Here is a 15,049-nt window from a genome sequence, read left to right as displayed (position 1 = left end):
ACATTTTTAAAAGAAATTATCTGCTTCAGGTATTAAATGTGCTATAGCTTACCCTACAACTCTGAAAGAAATATTACTTACTGAATTTATACTTCTTCCTACTCCTTTTCAGCCATGCAAAATTCAGACTTGTATGTACTTGAAGATAGATTCTGTCTATTTAAATGTCTTATTTTGTTGATTTTGTTTTGTTTTATTTTGTTTCTTTGCATGTTATAAATCAATCAATCAATCAATCAATCAATCAAAAAAAATCAGATCAGATAGATTACCCTTAGCCTAGGAGACGGTGTATTGTCTTTTTTTTTTTTTTTTTTTTTTTTTTTTTTTTTTGCCTTTTATTGAAAACGTAGAAAAACAGATTTTTTTCTTTAAGGTATTTTCAAAATAGTGTGATACTACAGGTACACCATTATGGATGCATGCAAAGTTGTTAGTCAAATGGCAAGAGAAACCCATCACCAATACTGAAAATAAATTGAGATAACAATTTTTGGGCTTTTCATCCACCCATATCTGCATGTTTTCTGACTCTTCCTCCATCAAAACAATGTTGAAAAAAAATCCACTCTCTGTCCAATCTGCATTATGGCCAGAAGCCAGGCATAGACCATAAGCAAAATAATGGAAACTAAAACTAAAAATAAATCAAAAGCTAATGTGCTCAAAAAATATTTCTATAACATTGATATTACTTATAATTATATTTATATTTTTCCGCCGTGAAAACAGTAGGTACTTTTGACCTAGGTGTTTTTATTCACAGTTTCAATCTACGTATGTGTAAACATTTGTAACACATTTGTAAAACATTTGTACATACAGTGTTGTGGATTTCCCTTCAGCGGAAGTGATGTAATACAGGCGGAAGTGAATCTGACATTTAGCGCCAAACCTTAAGTTAAACACTGACGCTGTGGACATGGACGTAGCACGAAAAATAAAGGCAAAAGTGACTTCTGGCTTCAAGATGCGCGGACTAATACTGCGACCGTATGTATTTTTGACCATATTATCGTATCGTTAAACTGTCGTTACTGAAGTTATTGCTAATGCTAAAGTTGCTATTAGGGTAATACTCTGTTGACGCAGAGGCAGGAGTAGACAGGATGCGGATGCTAACTTTATTTTCTCTTCATTGTCATTTAAGCTGTTGTTTTTTGATAGAAACCATAAAGCAAACAGTCCTTACTCACAAATGGTATCTTTTAAGAAAAGAGTAAGTTTTTAAAAGCAATGACTGATATTTCTATATGACATTCTTTCAAAAATAACCTGTATTACACTTTAAAACAACCACAATCCACCTGAAGCTACAAGAACACAAAGAACAATGTAAATACTAACCTCATCATGAAATAAAGTCAGTTGTTAACATTAATTAAAGTGAATGGAATTTCCCTCTATATTTTTTTAATGTTTACACCAGTCAAAAGGACCAAAAACATGGAATTGTTGTGCGGAAAATTATGTGTTTTGATGTATTTCCTCATTTGTTTTCAGTGAAGCCAGTAAATACCTGGTGGAGGTGTTGGAGTCTGTTAGTCCATCTGAACTGGATGATATTATTGAACGTGTCCTGGATGCAGTGGAAAAGCAGCCGTGTAAGTGAAGTACACGTCCCTGTCCCTGCAGTGTGATGAGCTCACAGTCTGTGCTTTCATTGTGTGACTATATTTTGTGTTGTGTTCAGTGTCCTCCAGTATGATAGAGCTCTCTGTCTTGGAAAGTGCAGTGCAGGATTGTACGCAGTCTTGCAATGAAGCCATGTAAGTAGGACAGCAACAAATGGTTCAGTATCAACCACTACATCTTTTCTTGTTGTAAGTGATTGGTTTTTATTTATTGGAAACTCACATTACGCAGAACTTTAATGTGTCACTGGTTTTGATCATAAAGAGTCAAAAATTAACAGTGTTAGTTTGTTGATATAAGAGGCCATACTCCTTTGCATGTTATATTATTAGGCAGCAGTTATGGGATTGTACTACTTTTCTCTGTAGCCATAATCAAATATAACCTTTGTGCTTTTTTTTCTCTATCAGTGACAGTGTTTTCAACATCATTGGAGCCTTCGATGTGCCAAGATACATTTATAGTGTGGAGCGAAAGAAATTTGTCCCGTAAGTAACACACTGTGTTTAATTACTCTTCTTCTTTTTCTTGACTTACATAACAGATCTAGTGTTATGTTGTGGGTTCCCACATGCTTTTAAAGTATAGTTATTGATTTTTACCTCTAAACAAAGAAAACACAGAAGAATGCTGCTCATATAAGAAAGTCCAATTTTTATTGACGGATTGACAAAGTTTGTACACAAAAGAGAAATTGTCAGAGATTTACCGTATTTTTGAATATTTATTACAGCTCTTTAAGTAGTTCCATTGATCATCAAACCTCATTCCAAAATGAAAAAGTATATCTTTGAGTTTCTCTCCTAAACTCTAAAAGTCTTTTACAATAATCCTGGCTGGCCCACTTACCTTATATAGTCAAAAGCCTCTTTATCCCATTATTTGTTTGCGCTCTCTATCATAAGTCTTTGTCTGTGTTGGTAAAAAGGTTTGCAATTACCTTTGATAATTTAGTTCTTACTACATCCATCCATCTGAATCATTTAGCTCCATAACCATGACTGTGGATTTCATGTAGAAGTCAAAGTTCTGGTTAAATGTCAAACACATACACATCACCATACTCACTAAAAGGATTTCCACATTTTGTTAAACTTTCCAGTCTTAGAAGCGAGGAGGTTAAATGGGATATTCCATTATTATTATTATTCTGTGCCACCCAGAGGTTTAGGGGGCTTTACATGAAATCCATAGGTGGAATTTTTCTTTTTTTTCTTTACTTTTTTTTTCTACAAAAAAAAGGTGTCAAACAGTTCTCTGTAATGGTTTTTTTTTTGGATCTGCATGCTACAAAGATCAAGCAGAAGAGACAACGTGTCACGGTCCAGATGCTCTGTTCGTACAAAACAAACTTCCAGTGTTTTGGCATTTTGGGAGCTGGCCAGAGACAGTGTGCGAGGCTACCTGAAGGGATGGGTCATCTCCAAAGTGTTTCAACTGTTTTTTTTTCTTTTCTTCTTTAAATTCAGTATCAATATGACAAGCCATCCGACTCCCAGTCTGTGCGGTTTGGCCAGAGACAAAGGTGAACTCTTCAGAGAACGCTATACCATCTTACAACAGGTTAGTAAACTGTTGGAGAAGCCACTCATTTATTCTGCTGCCGTTAGAACGTCGTACTCATGCAAAAAAACCAAAACTGTTTTGTAGCGAGTACATCGGCATGAGCTCTTCACCCCGCCTGCAATAGGAAGTGCAGTTGAAGAGGGTCACAACAAATTTCAGGTATTTAATTTCAGACTTTGATACTCTCTATCATGTTATCTTAAAGGTTGATTGTGTAACATTTGGTGTGCTTGGATGAAGTTTGTGTAGGAGTCTGTTTGGTTGTTTGTTGATCTTAGCTAAGTATTTTAAAACTAACATTACCATGTATTATATGCTGTTGTAGCTGTAGAGGAGCAGAGGAGAAAGGCACGGTAAAAACAGAGCAAGCATAATAATTTGCACAGAACAAACAATGCCCCATCCACAATTTTCCAGATACATCCCTCATCTTAGGCTGCAAAAATGGATAGTAAATAAAAAGTGAAAAAAAAGATTTTTTTAAAACTGTAGTTTATGTATCTGTGAGGACAGAATATAAAGAGGAAAATTAGAACACGATGGGGTCACATCCCATTTTGCACATGTCTGTAATTTGTTTGCAAAATGAACCTGCACCTGAAATATCAAATCCAGGTGTATAAATCAGTGCCTGACCTGCAGTAGATCGAGGTCAGCCTGGATATTTTGGGGTCCCATAGTTTTATGGATCTAGATAAAAGAGCAACAACTAAACAATAGCATGTGTGAATCTAATGTATTGAACATGCGACTGTATATTTAGTGTAACTGCTAATATGAGTGCTTTTTTTTTTTTTTAATTTAGACATGTTTATCCGTGCCAAACCGGTTTCATAGCTGGGAATTTAAATTAAACATAAATGTAAAAATGTCTTGTGTTAGAACAATATTTTATTGGTTTTCTGTAGCCTATTTATATTTTATGTTTTGTCTTTTTTAGCTAAAAACAGTAGAAGCATTGCTTGGCAGCACAGCTAAACTGGGGGAGGTAATTGTCTTGGGGATGATCACACAACTGAAAGAGGTGAGTTCTCCGTCCACTGTCAGTTCAGTTTCAGTCTAAGTTTATATTAAAATATGACTTTTGGAAATTCTCCAAAGTACCATGTTGTCGCTTACTGTTATATTTTCCTTAAACATTTCTCACATTTTTAAGGGTAAATTCTATCTGGAGGACCCAAGTGGAACTGTACAACTGGACATGTCCAAAGCAATATCCTTTAATTTTTTAACCTTTTCCTGTCAATAAAAACTGTTTTCAGTTGTGCAGAATTGTGTGCCTTTATAGAGGATGTATTCTTTAATTCTTTCTCACCAGTTTCATAACGGCTTGTACACAGAGTCCTGCTTTGTACTGGCAGAGGGTAAGAGTAAAGAAAATTAGATAAATGGGAAATGAAACTTTCTTAGTGTACATTATGAGATTATCATAAACATTGACCTCTCATTGTCATATTTCCTACAGGTTGGTATGAAGACTCTGTTTTCCACGTCAATGGCTTTGGGTTCCCACCCACAGAACCTTCATCAGGCACAAGGTCAGTGGTGTAGAAGAAAAGGGAAATTCATGTCAATTAGTTTCCTTCTGTCACTTTTCTGAAAATGTTGATAAAATTTGCTATAACTTATATGGTCCTTTCTATTTTACCAGAGCATATTATGGCAATGCAAATTTCTTTGGCGGACCATCGACCACTTCGGTGAAGGCTTCAGCCAAGCTGAAGCAGTTGGAGGTGGAGAATGAGGACGCCATGTTTGTAATCGTCTCTGATGTGTGGCTGGACAGTGTGGAAGTGATGGAAAAGCTCAACATCATGTTCTCAGGTCTGTGGTAGTGAAAGAAGCTCATTTTAATCCTGTATCAGAAATAAATGGTTTTTCAGAATAAATCTTTATTGTCATTGTTACAGGAATGATAAAAATCAGTTTAGCAGCTCTGTTCTGTTTAGCAGCAGATTCTTAAAGTGCAAAAAGAAAGACTATATAAAACCTAACACAAAAAAAATTATACTGAAAATATGTACTGAAAAATACTGGCAATATACAAAACTACAAAGAAATTAGACGTAGACCAATTATATCGGCGGGCCAATATATGGATTTTTTTTCTAATATCAGCCATCTGCCTTTTTTTTTTTTTTTTTTAAAGCCGATATTTGATCAGTAGTAAAAATGTTATGAAACATTTGATTAGGCACCTTTGTGGGCAGCACTTAAAGCTCAATAAATGTTAAGAGTACTATGTGTACATGTATCAATAATGTCATTTATATTGCTGCATAAAAATATTAATTATCTGAGTGTTTCAGTTGTATTTTACAGTCAATGTGCTTTAAAAAAAAGAAAAATCGGCCTCAAAAATCGGCTGTAGATATCGACCATCGGCTGACCAAATTTTTTAAAATCAGCATTGACCTTAGAAAAACCTATATCAGTTGACCTCTTAATGAAATACTGAAAATATACAAAGGCCAACTATGTACCACAGATAGAAGAAATATATGCAACATATAAAAGGACATATACAGAGTAATAAAGGATATATACACAAGGTCCATTAGTCATGATTATTGCACTGAGGGAGGGTATTACATTTTTCACATTGCATTGACAATTTTTTGTGCCTGATTTTCTGTTTTGAATTATTAATGTTTTTCCTCATGCTATTGATATTTATGCATGCAAATGTGTTTTTCCTAAGATACCAATCACAATTAGTTCTACTTTTTTAATAGGCTATGCTGCTGTGCCACCGACCTGCTTCATTTTCTGTGGAAACTTTTCATCTGCCCCTTATGGGAAAACACAGATCAAATCGCTCAAAGGTAACACTTGTAGCTCATATTGTGGCAAAGGTATATGTGAAATTAGATGAAATAAAAAGACGTAGTATGTCATCATCTTGCATGTTTCTCTGTTTTAGAGTCATTGAAGGCTCTCGCTGATGCCATATGTTCGTACCCCAGCATTCACAACAGGTATGACTCTGATACTGGCCTTCTGTTTGTCTGCTGTTGTCAATCAAGTCTGTTACAGAAATTACACAACACTGTTCGACTTGGAGTTTGTTTGTTTGTTTGGTTTTTTTTTTTTGTACCTGCAGTAGTCGCTTTGTGTTTGTTCCCGGTCCTGAAGACCCTGGTCCAGGAGCCATCTTGCCGAGGTAAGAATTTAAACACTTGGTCTATGTAAAACTGGCTCATTAGTTTGGACAGATAGTGATAATTATGTTTCCTTTAGGCCTCCTTTATCAGATCACGTCACTGAGGAGTTCAGACAGAGGGTGCCATTTTCCGTGTTCACCACAAACCCATGCAGGTGAAAAAAAATACAAAAGCTTTGTCATTAAAAAAAACAGTCTTCAGTGGGATTAGATGTTGGTTTATGTGGGCTAGAGATATCTGTAGAATCAAGATACCTGATTCCTGACATTAACTCAGTACTTCTGTCCCTAACCCCTAAGGATCCAGTACTGTAGCCAGGAGATCGTCATCATCAGGGAGGACCTGGTCAACAAGATGTGCAGGAACTGCGTCCGTTTGCCCAGCAGTAATCTCGACATTCCAAACCATGTGAGTTTTATCTGAACTTGTCTAAAACTCCTCACTATTTCATTGCTTGTGTGTGAAATCATTCTTATCAGAGATTTCAAATGAAGTGTTTACATGGATTCTGATCCAATAAAATGAGCATATACATTAAAAAGCATTTATTGGAATGGAACTGTCTTACTCTATTTCCCTTAATTTCATTACTATAAGCCTGTCAATCACCAAAGTCCGCACCACAAAAGTTGTATCAGCCACAGACCAGCTCTGTTTTGCTGCTGCTATGTTTCTGTCCACCCTGGAAACTTGTCATGTGACAAGTCAAGTCACAAAGAAAGAAACAACTGGAGTCAATTGTTTACATGCTGGATAATTTTCTGTCATTCCAACTGAAAATTCCTTCCCATCAGGCCAGTATTGTTTGGACAGAGGTGGTAGCATGAGGTGTTTTTATTCTGACTGAGGTTTTATTGTGATAATTAGCAGAAAATCAAGGTCCAGTAAACACAGGGAATAAATTGTTGGAGCAAAGATGTTGAAAAAGTCAAAAGGCCTCAACTGAATGTCCTCTTCCTTCTGACATAACCAAACCTGGAATGGCGTCATTTTTATTCCTCGTGTTTTTATTTTCTCCTCAGTTTGTTAAGACCATCCTGTCTCAGGGTCACCTGACTCCGCTGCCTCTGTACGTCAGTCCTGTGTTCTGGGCGTATGACTATGCTCTCCGTGTTTATCCAGTCCCAGATGTCATCATCTTTGCAGATAAATACGATCCCTTCAGCATCACCAACACCAACTGCCTCTGCATCAACCCGGTACTAAACAGAAGTCTGAATGAATAGATTGCTGTGTTCCAATCTGACACTAATGTTCTTTGTTTTGGTTTTTTTAATCAATGACTTAACACAACAGGGCTCATTCCTAAGAAGTGGCTTCACATTTAAGGTGTACTATCCATCCAGCAGGACTGTTGAGGACAGGTGGGATGTGCTCCGATTGGAGCTTTGCTTTCATGAACTCAACAAATTACTAGGTTTAACAGTTGATACCTATACTAACCTTTTATGTCCTTACTTTTACAGCAAACTCCAAGGACTCTAAAAAAGAACAGATTTACCCTTTTGTAAAAATGCCTCCATCAACTTCATTTGTTTTGTAAGATGTATGATACTGTTTAAAATGAACAAGTAGTCAAACTTGTATTGTTTTATTTTGTATGTATATTTGTTGTCATGAATAATAAAAATTTTACTCTTTGTACTGAAAAATGTGTCTTCTATCATGGTGTCTGACTGAATTAAGGGTTTGCTAAATAAAAACATATACAAAACTGTTAAAAGATATATTAACCCTTTAAGCGCCAAAGCTGCAATATTGTAATAAGCAACATAACCGAATGAAACAGACAGCTTTTTGAAATCTTGATATCAAAATTGAATATCTAAAAAAAAGACACCTAGAGGGTTAACTAATTTACTTTTTAAGTTAAGTTAACCATGGATACACAATGATGACTGAGAACCAGATGGTCATAAGTGGAAATTTGGATGGAATGAAAGTCTAAACTCGCATAATGAAAATAAGACATGCTGAAAGTCAAATGAACTGCTAAAAAAAAATCTCATCTTAACACAGAACATATCATATGGACATTATTTAATTAAATGTAATAAATGCTTATCACTGACTTAATAGTTGCTATTTTTATTATTACTAAGTGATCTGTAAGTTATTTTTAATTACGTGCATAGCTCATATTGTTATTTATTACCATTCAATGGGTAAGGATTTTTATGTGATATTTCATTAAATCTGATACCAATGTGTAATCTTCAAAATGTAATCAAATTGCTGGAAATGTGAGAAATGTTGAGAAGTGTTTTTTTTTCTCAATAAATTATAATATCTCATAAGTACACTCTAATTCATGCATGGCTAAAATATTAAATGATAGATTTATTGTTTTGTTCTTCCTGTAAATGTGACGTTCACGACAGTTGCGCCCCCTTTTTGACCTCATCAAGATGGTGGATTTAAGAGGATAACTGCTTCCGGTCGTGCCCACCAAAACAGTTGCATCCCTCACGTATGGCGGATTGCTTCTGAAACCTGCAGGAGACATTTAACAAGAAAAGCCCCAAATAGAGTCGAATGATTTTTACAAAAGCCGCTTTTGCTTGTTAGTAAGTTTCTCCACGCTTTCACCCTATTTATAACTGTTTTGTCTTGTCGTTTTTGCATGTCAACATTACAGATGCTAATGCTAATTACTAATAAACAGCTGTTAGGCTCTTGCTAGCTTGGTTACCAGACAGGTTATTTTAAGCTATTTACACTGTTTGTACTTGTACTTAGTAGTCTCAGACAGCTTTCCTCTCACTGACACACAAACTAAGCTACCGGCAATGTTGGTTTGTGACCTCATTTCTTAAGCTAGCAAATTAGGTCAGTAGCACTCGTGTAGCATTAGGTTAGTTAGCTGTCCTGTCCTGTCCTGACCAGAATCAACTACTACACTGTCGGTAAAGGACGAGTGACTAAAGACGAAGATATCAACACAAACTGGACCAAAGATTAAAATAATTCACTTTGCTAAATCTCAGTAGTGCATTCACAGAACGTTGTTGGGGTTAATTCTTTGTTTTCTTGCGTAGGTAAGTGGATTTGGGTCAGTGGGTTTTGGCCTATATTCCAAATAATTACCGGAACGTCTAATTAGTTTATCGAGTGATCACTTCAGGGCTACACTCGGAGATTCTCTTCACTTTCTACTTGCTTCTGAAACAGGAGATACTGACATGGCCGAGAGAATAGCAGAGATGGAAGAAGACATGGGCGACGTACCAGCCGGAGAGGATAACAATGATTCAGACAGAGAAGAAGATGACGGGGTGTTTGCTTGGATGGTGAATGATGACATGGATGAAGATGAGGAAGAAGAAGAAGAAGATGATGATATAGAAGAGGTGGAGGATGAACAGCCGCTGGACACTGAAGCCTCTGAGTCCTATGAGTTGGACAGTCCAGCAGAACGCAGTGGACATATAGCAGTGGTTGATGGGAACACCATGTATGTGTGGGGTGGATATAAGGTAAGGAGTTTCCCAAATGCATACAATCACTTTATCTGTTTTTCCCAAATTTTCCATTTGTATTTATACAACACTTTATTTCTCCTGTGACAAGAATGCTCAAAACCATGGATTCTTTGACTTATATCTGCCAAGAAATGAAATCTGGACGTACAACATGGAGTCTGGAGTATGGTAAGAAGGCTTAAATTCATCTCCATGTTCATGTCATATAAATACATACAGATGGGTGACAAATGAAAGGAAACCTCATTTTGGTTGTCATAACTTTACATAACTAAAAGTATCAATAGAGCAATATAGAAATATTTTATTGCAGCTAAAATTCCTAAAACATTAGCAGCAACATATAAAAAATCCGACTGCTGAAATAAGTGCACTGGTTTGGACACTGACTGGTGTATTATTATATCAGATGTCTTTGTATTAATACTCAGTGATCAAAGTTTTTAAAAAAGGGTCACTATATAAATCTAAATGCACATTTTGCTTTCAGTTTTTTAAAATATTGTCTAATCTTTGAGTTTTAATGACATTGGATGAATTCACCATGTAATGAAATTAATCTGAGAAAAGTTAAGAGGGAAAAAGCCTTATTCTGGTGAGCTATTAACATCTCAGCCATTGGAAATGTGAGGCAATTATGCACTGCTTTTTGAAAGGCATCAGAAACCATAAGGTTGTAAACCACTGGTTTAATATTAATAATGGTTTATATTTTAAAACCTTGTTGCAGTGTGGAAAAGCTTAAAATAAACTAAAGCTGCCAAACAAATGTATTAATGGGTAGAAAGTACAATGTTTGCCACAGGTTGAAAATGATGTGAATCATATGCTGTGATGTTTACAACCATCAGATCTCAGCCAAGAGCATCTATTAATCACTACTTTGAACTATTTGCACTATGATAACTTTGATTTCATGCGTTTTTATATTTCTACTCCACTACATCTCGGAAACAAATATTATATTTTTTACATCACTGTTTTTGTCTGTAGTACTTTTAATTCTTTCATTCATGTTCTGAGTGACTTAATCCTCACGAGGTCGCAGGCATGCTGGAAAGGCATGCTGCCTCTCCCAGTTACCCACAGCCAATGCAGGGTACAACCTGGACCTGAACGAGTTCATCACAGGGTTTAGTTACTTTTCAGATTATAGTTCTTCATCCTCTTCCTGTCGTCTGAAAACCATAGACACCAAATAGGTTTATTTTCATTGTTTGGGCTAAACGTACAGATTAGTTGTTGCTTTATTAGATTAGGAAACAGACCTCCACTGTAAGGCAAACTTGTTAGCTCTTTATTGTATTTGAAAAGGCTTTACACCCTTAGTGTTCTCAGGTCAAGTGTGGAAAAGCACTAAATAACATCTAGTAACAGGATATTCTCCAGGGCTTGTGGTGGACTTTGGTGTTGCTTGACCTACATTATTAGAATTTTATAAAACGGCTCAAAGAAATGGTAGATCAGCAACATTTCCTATTGCACTCAGCAGTTGTTAGAAGTGCACAATAGTGGAATGACTGAAGTTCAGTCTTCTGGATCTAGCTCTGATACTCAGACTAGATTGAAGCAGACTGATGTTGCTCTCTCTTTGCGTCAGTGGTGGGATCTTTCCTGGTAGTGATGTGAATATCATTTTGTGATTTATTTATTTTCTAAACAAAGGAACTCGCACAATAACTCCAAATTTTCAAGTCTGGCACTAAACTGTATTTTGCATTAAGCTCAAACCTACTGAACCATATTTAATATTTCATCCAGGCTAAATAGGCCTGATCTTTGAATTAACCATATTTTGTGTATATGGTATAAAATGTATACACTTACATGAACTAATCAAACAATACCCCACTCTTTGCAGGACAAAGCATGTGTCTTTAGGTAATCTGCACACGTCCATGTCGGGCAGCTGTGGGGTGTGTGTGGATGGAGTCCTCTACCTGTTTGGAGGTCATCACGCTAGAGGAAACACTAACAGGGTAGAGTATAAATAGTCTGTTATTTGATAAAGAAGACGTATAAATGAACCTGCACCAGACTCTGAGATGCCGCTCCTCTTTCAGATCTACCGGCTGCCCCTCAGATCTTCCAGCTTTGTGTGGGAAGAAATGAGGGACCTGAAAGGGGTTCCACCATCCTCCAAGGACAAACTAGGGTGCTGGGTTTACAAAAACAAGTGAGGGATTGGTTTATAAATCTTTTTAAAAAGAAAAGTGAAATTGTGAGGATATATTGTGAGTGGATTTTAACTGAAAATGTTTCCACAGACTTATATTTTTTGGGGGTTATGGCTATGCTGCACAAGAACATCGAGGGACTTTTGAATATGATGAATCGTCTTCACTTGTGGTATGAAATGAATGGTTATTCGATTTTAGAAGTTGTTTTTTTTTTTTTTACATGGGTTGTAATGTCATTGAAATTACAAGGTTACAACAATGCTTATAATTGGGTTAACTCCATTTAATTTTAGTTTGCGTCAAACATTTACTAAATCCATTTTTTAAATTCTAAGCTCTGCTTGATTTTAAATCTTGGTTTATTTTACACCTAATTTTCTCAAACACTAATTAGACAGAATCTTGGATTAAACTTCTTTCAGTCCAGTTTTAACAGATTTTTGTGTGTCTGATGTTAATGTTTTTTTTCTCCTGCAGTGGGACAGTCCTGGACGAGGTTGGAACAATCATATCCACGTCCTGGACCTGGAGACATTGACATGGAGCCAGCCCATTACTAAGGTGAGAAAATGTACTGAATGTACACACACACACACACACACACACACACACTATATAGGTTAACTATTACAGGTCCAGATGCTAGAGCTCTCCTGTTTTATCTTTTCTTTAGTTAATCACTAACCTGTTATAATCAGGTTTAAACCACACTGGATGTAAATATCTGACATATTTGTTGTTATGTCCTGATAAAGGGAAACACGCCATCACCCAGAGCCGCTCATGCGTGTGCCACCGTCGGCAACAGAGGTTATGTGTTTGGAGGACGATACAAAGTAAGGACCCCTTTCTGGTTTGTTTTCTTACTGTTCATGTTTTGTCTGTTTTTCTTTTTTAATGATCTAATTCCATCCCATTTCCTGTTGTCCACAGAACTACAGACTAAATGACTTGTACTACCTTGACCTGGACACATGGGAGTGGCATGAAATGTAAGTTTTTTTTTTAATGCCAGAAGTGACCTTGGAACACTCGGAATTCTCTGTTGCTGTTTTCATAGATTTCAGGGAACACGCACACAGATAACAGCCATGTTGATTTTTGTTGTGTCAGTGTTTCTTCAAAATGCCTAACATCCCTTCATTTGAATTTTAAGCATTTAAAACTGTCTCAATTACACTTGTGACAGGTCTTAAAAATGGATTGGATAATGGAGTGAATGCAGGTTTTGTAAAGTTTGTCTGTTCCTGCCTTTTTGTAGGAGTGTTCCTCAGCATGGTCCAGTGGGCCGATCATGGCACTCCTTCACCCCTGTGTCACCAGACCACATCTTCTTATTTGGAGGTTTCACCACAGAGAGAGAAACTCTGAGTGAGTCCAGTACTTGTGAAGCAGAAGTAGTCCTGGCCACCTAAAACTGTACTAATATGAATGTACTTGTGTGTTGTTTTCCAGGTGATGCTTGGCTGTACTGTGTGAGTAAAAATGAATGGACACAGTACAAACATGGTCACAATGACAGCCCCAGGTAATTCTTTTACATTATTGGAAAACTTACCATCAGCACTGTTTGTATTTCTTGTCTTCCTTCTGTTTTGTGTTGCAGTTTTTTTTAGAATAAAGTTCATAGTGTTTAGACATTTGCTAATAACATACATACCTGTGTATTCCAGGCTGTGGCACACGGCGTGTGCTGGACCAGATGGGGAGGTGTTTGTGTTTGGAGGATGTGCCAACAATCTTTTGTCTCATCAAAGAGCCGTAAGCAGCACCATAAAACTTTGTATCATATTTAGTATATGTAATAACATGGCACTAACTGTTTTTTTTCCTACACAGGCTCACAGCAATGAATTATTAGTTTTCAATGTTCAGCCCAAGTCTCTAGTCACGTAAGTATTTGTGCAAAAGCAAAGACAATACTTTACAACAGTTCTTCTCATTGCTTGTGCTCATCTGTGCGTGTGTTTGTACTTCATCCAGGTTCTGTATGGAAACTGCTCTGCAGCACAGGGAGCGTTTAGCCACGTACTGGGAATGTCTGCCCAAACACCTCCTGCACAGCCTCAAACAGAGAATGTCACGAGACAACACACTGGGTTCCTGAGCTTCGGACGAGGAGAACAGGAAAATGTTGACGTACTGTATGTACAGCAGAGATGAGTACTAACTGAAGCAGGTAGTCCATTTAAAGCATTAGTTTAATGTGTGTGAACACCGATGAGGAAAAATGACTAAGCAATAGTAACCAGGCATCTTTCTTTGAGCACTGACTGGATTCTGTTGAGTCAGTGGGTCCTTGAATGAAGAAGTTCTTACCTTTTCTTGATTCAGGCAAATGACTGTAAAGCGAATATGGTCAGAAAACCCCACTGCCATAGTTTTACCATCATCAACCGCAGAAATTACTTTTAATTGAGCTCAGTGTCCCAGATGATTTATTCCACTGTTGGAATGAACTTAAAGAGTTGTACTAGAGTTGAGGCGGGTTTCAGCCATTTGGTGAGAAATGCATAAAACTCTATATTGTCTTGATGTTTTGACCGAACCAAGCTTTGTTTGATATGTTTTTAGTAGTTTTTAGCCTTGACTCACACAAAGTCATGCTATTGCTCCAGAGCCAAAGTGTTATAAAAGGAATCCTGGATATTAGACGTTCAGGTTAAGCAGAAATCCATAAAGAGCCTCCAGAGTGTTGTATGCAGTTTATATTCTGGGATAATGCCATTACATATTTGACAGTCAGAACCTCAAATATGTTACACAGACATAATTGTTCCTCACTAAATCTTTACACTTGATTTGAAAAAGTCTTTAAGTGTTATGGGAGGCATGATTAGGCAGGATTACTGGATGAAAAAAGGGGAAAATTCAACATTTTTCAGCATAGCACCAGTGTAGTCTTTAAAGTCCATGTTTAGTGTAGAATAAGATCAGAAAACGCCTCATGTTTCACTTTTTCTGGAGTCCTATTGAAACAAACACTATGAGGAAAAAGTATGAAGTTATTTAGCCTATTGGA

General features: G+C 36.7%; 2 protein-coding genes across 5 annotated transcripts; both read left to right on the top strand.

Moving 5' to 3' along the window:
* The first annotated feature begins 886 nt into the window (after positions 1-886).
* pole2 (polymerase (DNA directed), epsilon 2) lies at positions 887-8,048 on the top strand. The gene is made up of 19 exons (XM_030127427.1): positions 887-993; positions 1,504-1,604; positions 1,694-1,769; positions 2,046-2,123; positions 3,105-3,198; positions 3,286-3,360; positions 4,142-4,225; positions 4,358-4,414; positions 4,517-4,565; positions 4,667-4,739; positions 4,853-5,025; positions 5,937-6,026; positions 6,125-6,179; positions 6,305-6,364; positions 6,442-6,519; positions 6,665-6,773; positions 7,388-7,564; positions 7,662-7,729; positions 7,832-8,048. Exons 1-19 carry the CDS (start codon positions 923-925, stop codon positions 7,848-7,850), a joined length of 1,587 nt encoding a protein of 528 aa, XP_029983287.1. The 5' UTR covers positions 887-922; the 3' UTR covers positions 7,851-8,048.
* A 746-nt stretch (positions 8,049-8,794) lies between these two features.
* On the top strand, positions 8,795-15,018 carry klhdc2 (kelch domain containing 2). Of its 4 annotated transcripts, none has more exons than XM_030126424.1 (14): positions 8,795-8,928; positions 9,537-9,841; positions 9,936-10,015; positions 11,709-11,826; positions 11,911-12,023; positions 12,115-12,196; positions 12,505-12,588; positions 12,783-12,863; positions 12,961-13,019; positions 13,289-13,398; positions 13,483-13,555; positions 13,701-13,788; positions 13,867-13,919; positions 14,011-15,018. In XM_030126424.1, exons 2-14 carry the CDS (start codon positions 9,548-9,550, stop codon positions 14,132-14,134), a joined length of 1,359 nt encoding a protein of 452 aa, XP_029982284.1. In that variant the 5' UTR covers positions 8,795-8,928; positions 9,537-9,547; the 3' UTR covers positions 14,135-15,018. The 4 variants fall into 4 exon arrangements, with proteins under 4 accessions (XP_029982284.1, XP_029982286.1, XP_029982283.1 ...); XM_030126426.1 differs by having other exon boundaries at positions 8,823-8,932; XM_030126423.1 differs by lacking the exon at positions 8,795-8,928 and adding an exon at positions 9,209-9,403.
* Positions 15,019-15,049: the final 31 nt, after the last annotated feature.

This window comes from Sphaeramia orbicularis, chromosome 22 (assembly GCF_902148855.1).
Source record: "Sphaeramia orbicularis chromosome 22, fSphaOr1.1, whole genome shotgun sequence".
Taxonomy (NCBI): domain Eukaryota; kingdom Metazoa; phylum Chordata; class Actinopteri; order Kurtiformes; family Apogonidae; genus Sphaeramia; species Sphaeramia orbicularis.
The sequence above is the reverse complement of the archived record's forward strand: the minus strand, read 5'-3'. Positions and strand labels throughout refer to the sequence as shown.

Excerpts from the sequence above, each read along its gene's own strand:
- pole2 (XM_030127427.1), top strand. The coding sequence starts at position 923 with ATGGACGTAGCACGAAAAATAAAGGCAAAAGTGACTTCTGGCTTCAAG. Across the intron at positions 1,605-1,693 it reads TGCAGTGGAAAAGCAGCCGT|TGTCCTCCAGTATGATAGAG; the intron begins GTAAGTGAAGTA and ends TGTTGTGTTCAG. Across the intron at positions 6,027-6,124 it reads ACAGATCAAATCGCTCAAAG|AGTCATTGAAGGCTCTCGCT; the intron begins GTAACACTTGTA and ends TCTCTGTTTTAG.
- klhdc2 (XM_030126424.1), top strand. The coding sequence starts at position 9,548 with ATGGCCGAGAGAATAGCAGAGATGGAAGAAGACATGGGCGACGTACCA. Across the intron at positions 10,016-11,708 it reads AACATGGAGTCTGGAGTATG|GACAAAGCATGTGTCTTTAG; the intron begins GTAAGAAGGCTT and ends CACTCTTTGCAG. Across the intron at positions 13,399-13,482 it reads CACAGAGAGAGAAACTCTGA|GTGATGCTTGGCTGTACTGT; the intron begins GTGAGTCCAGTA and ends GTTGTTTTCCAG.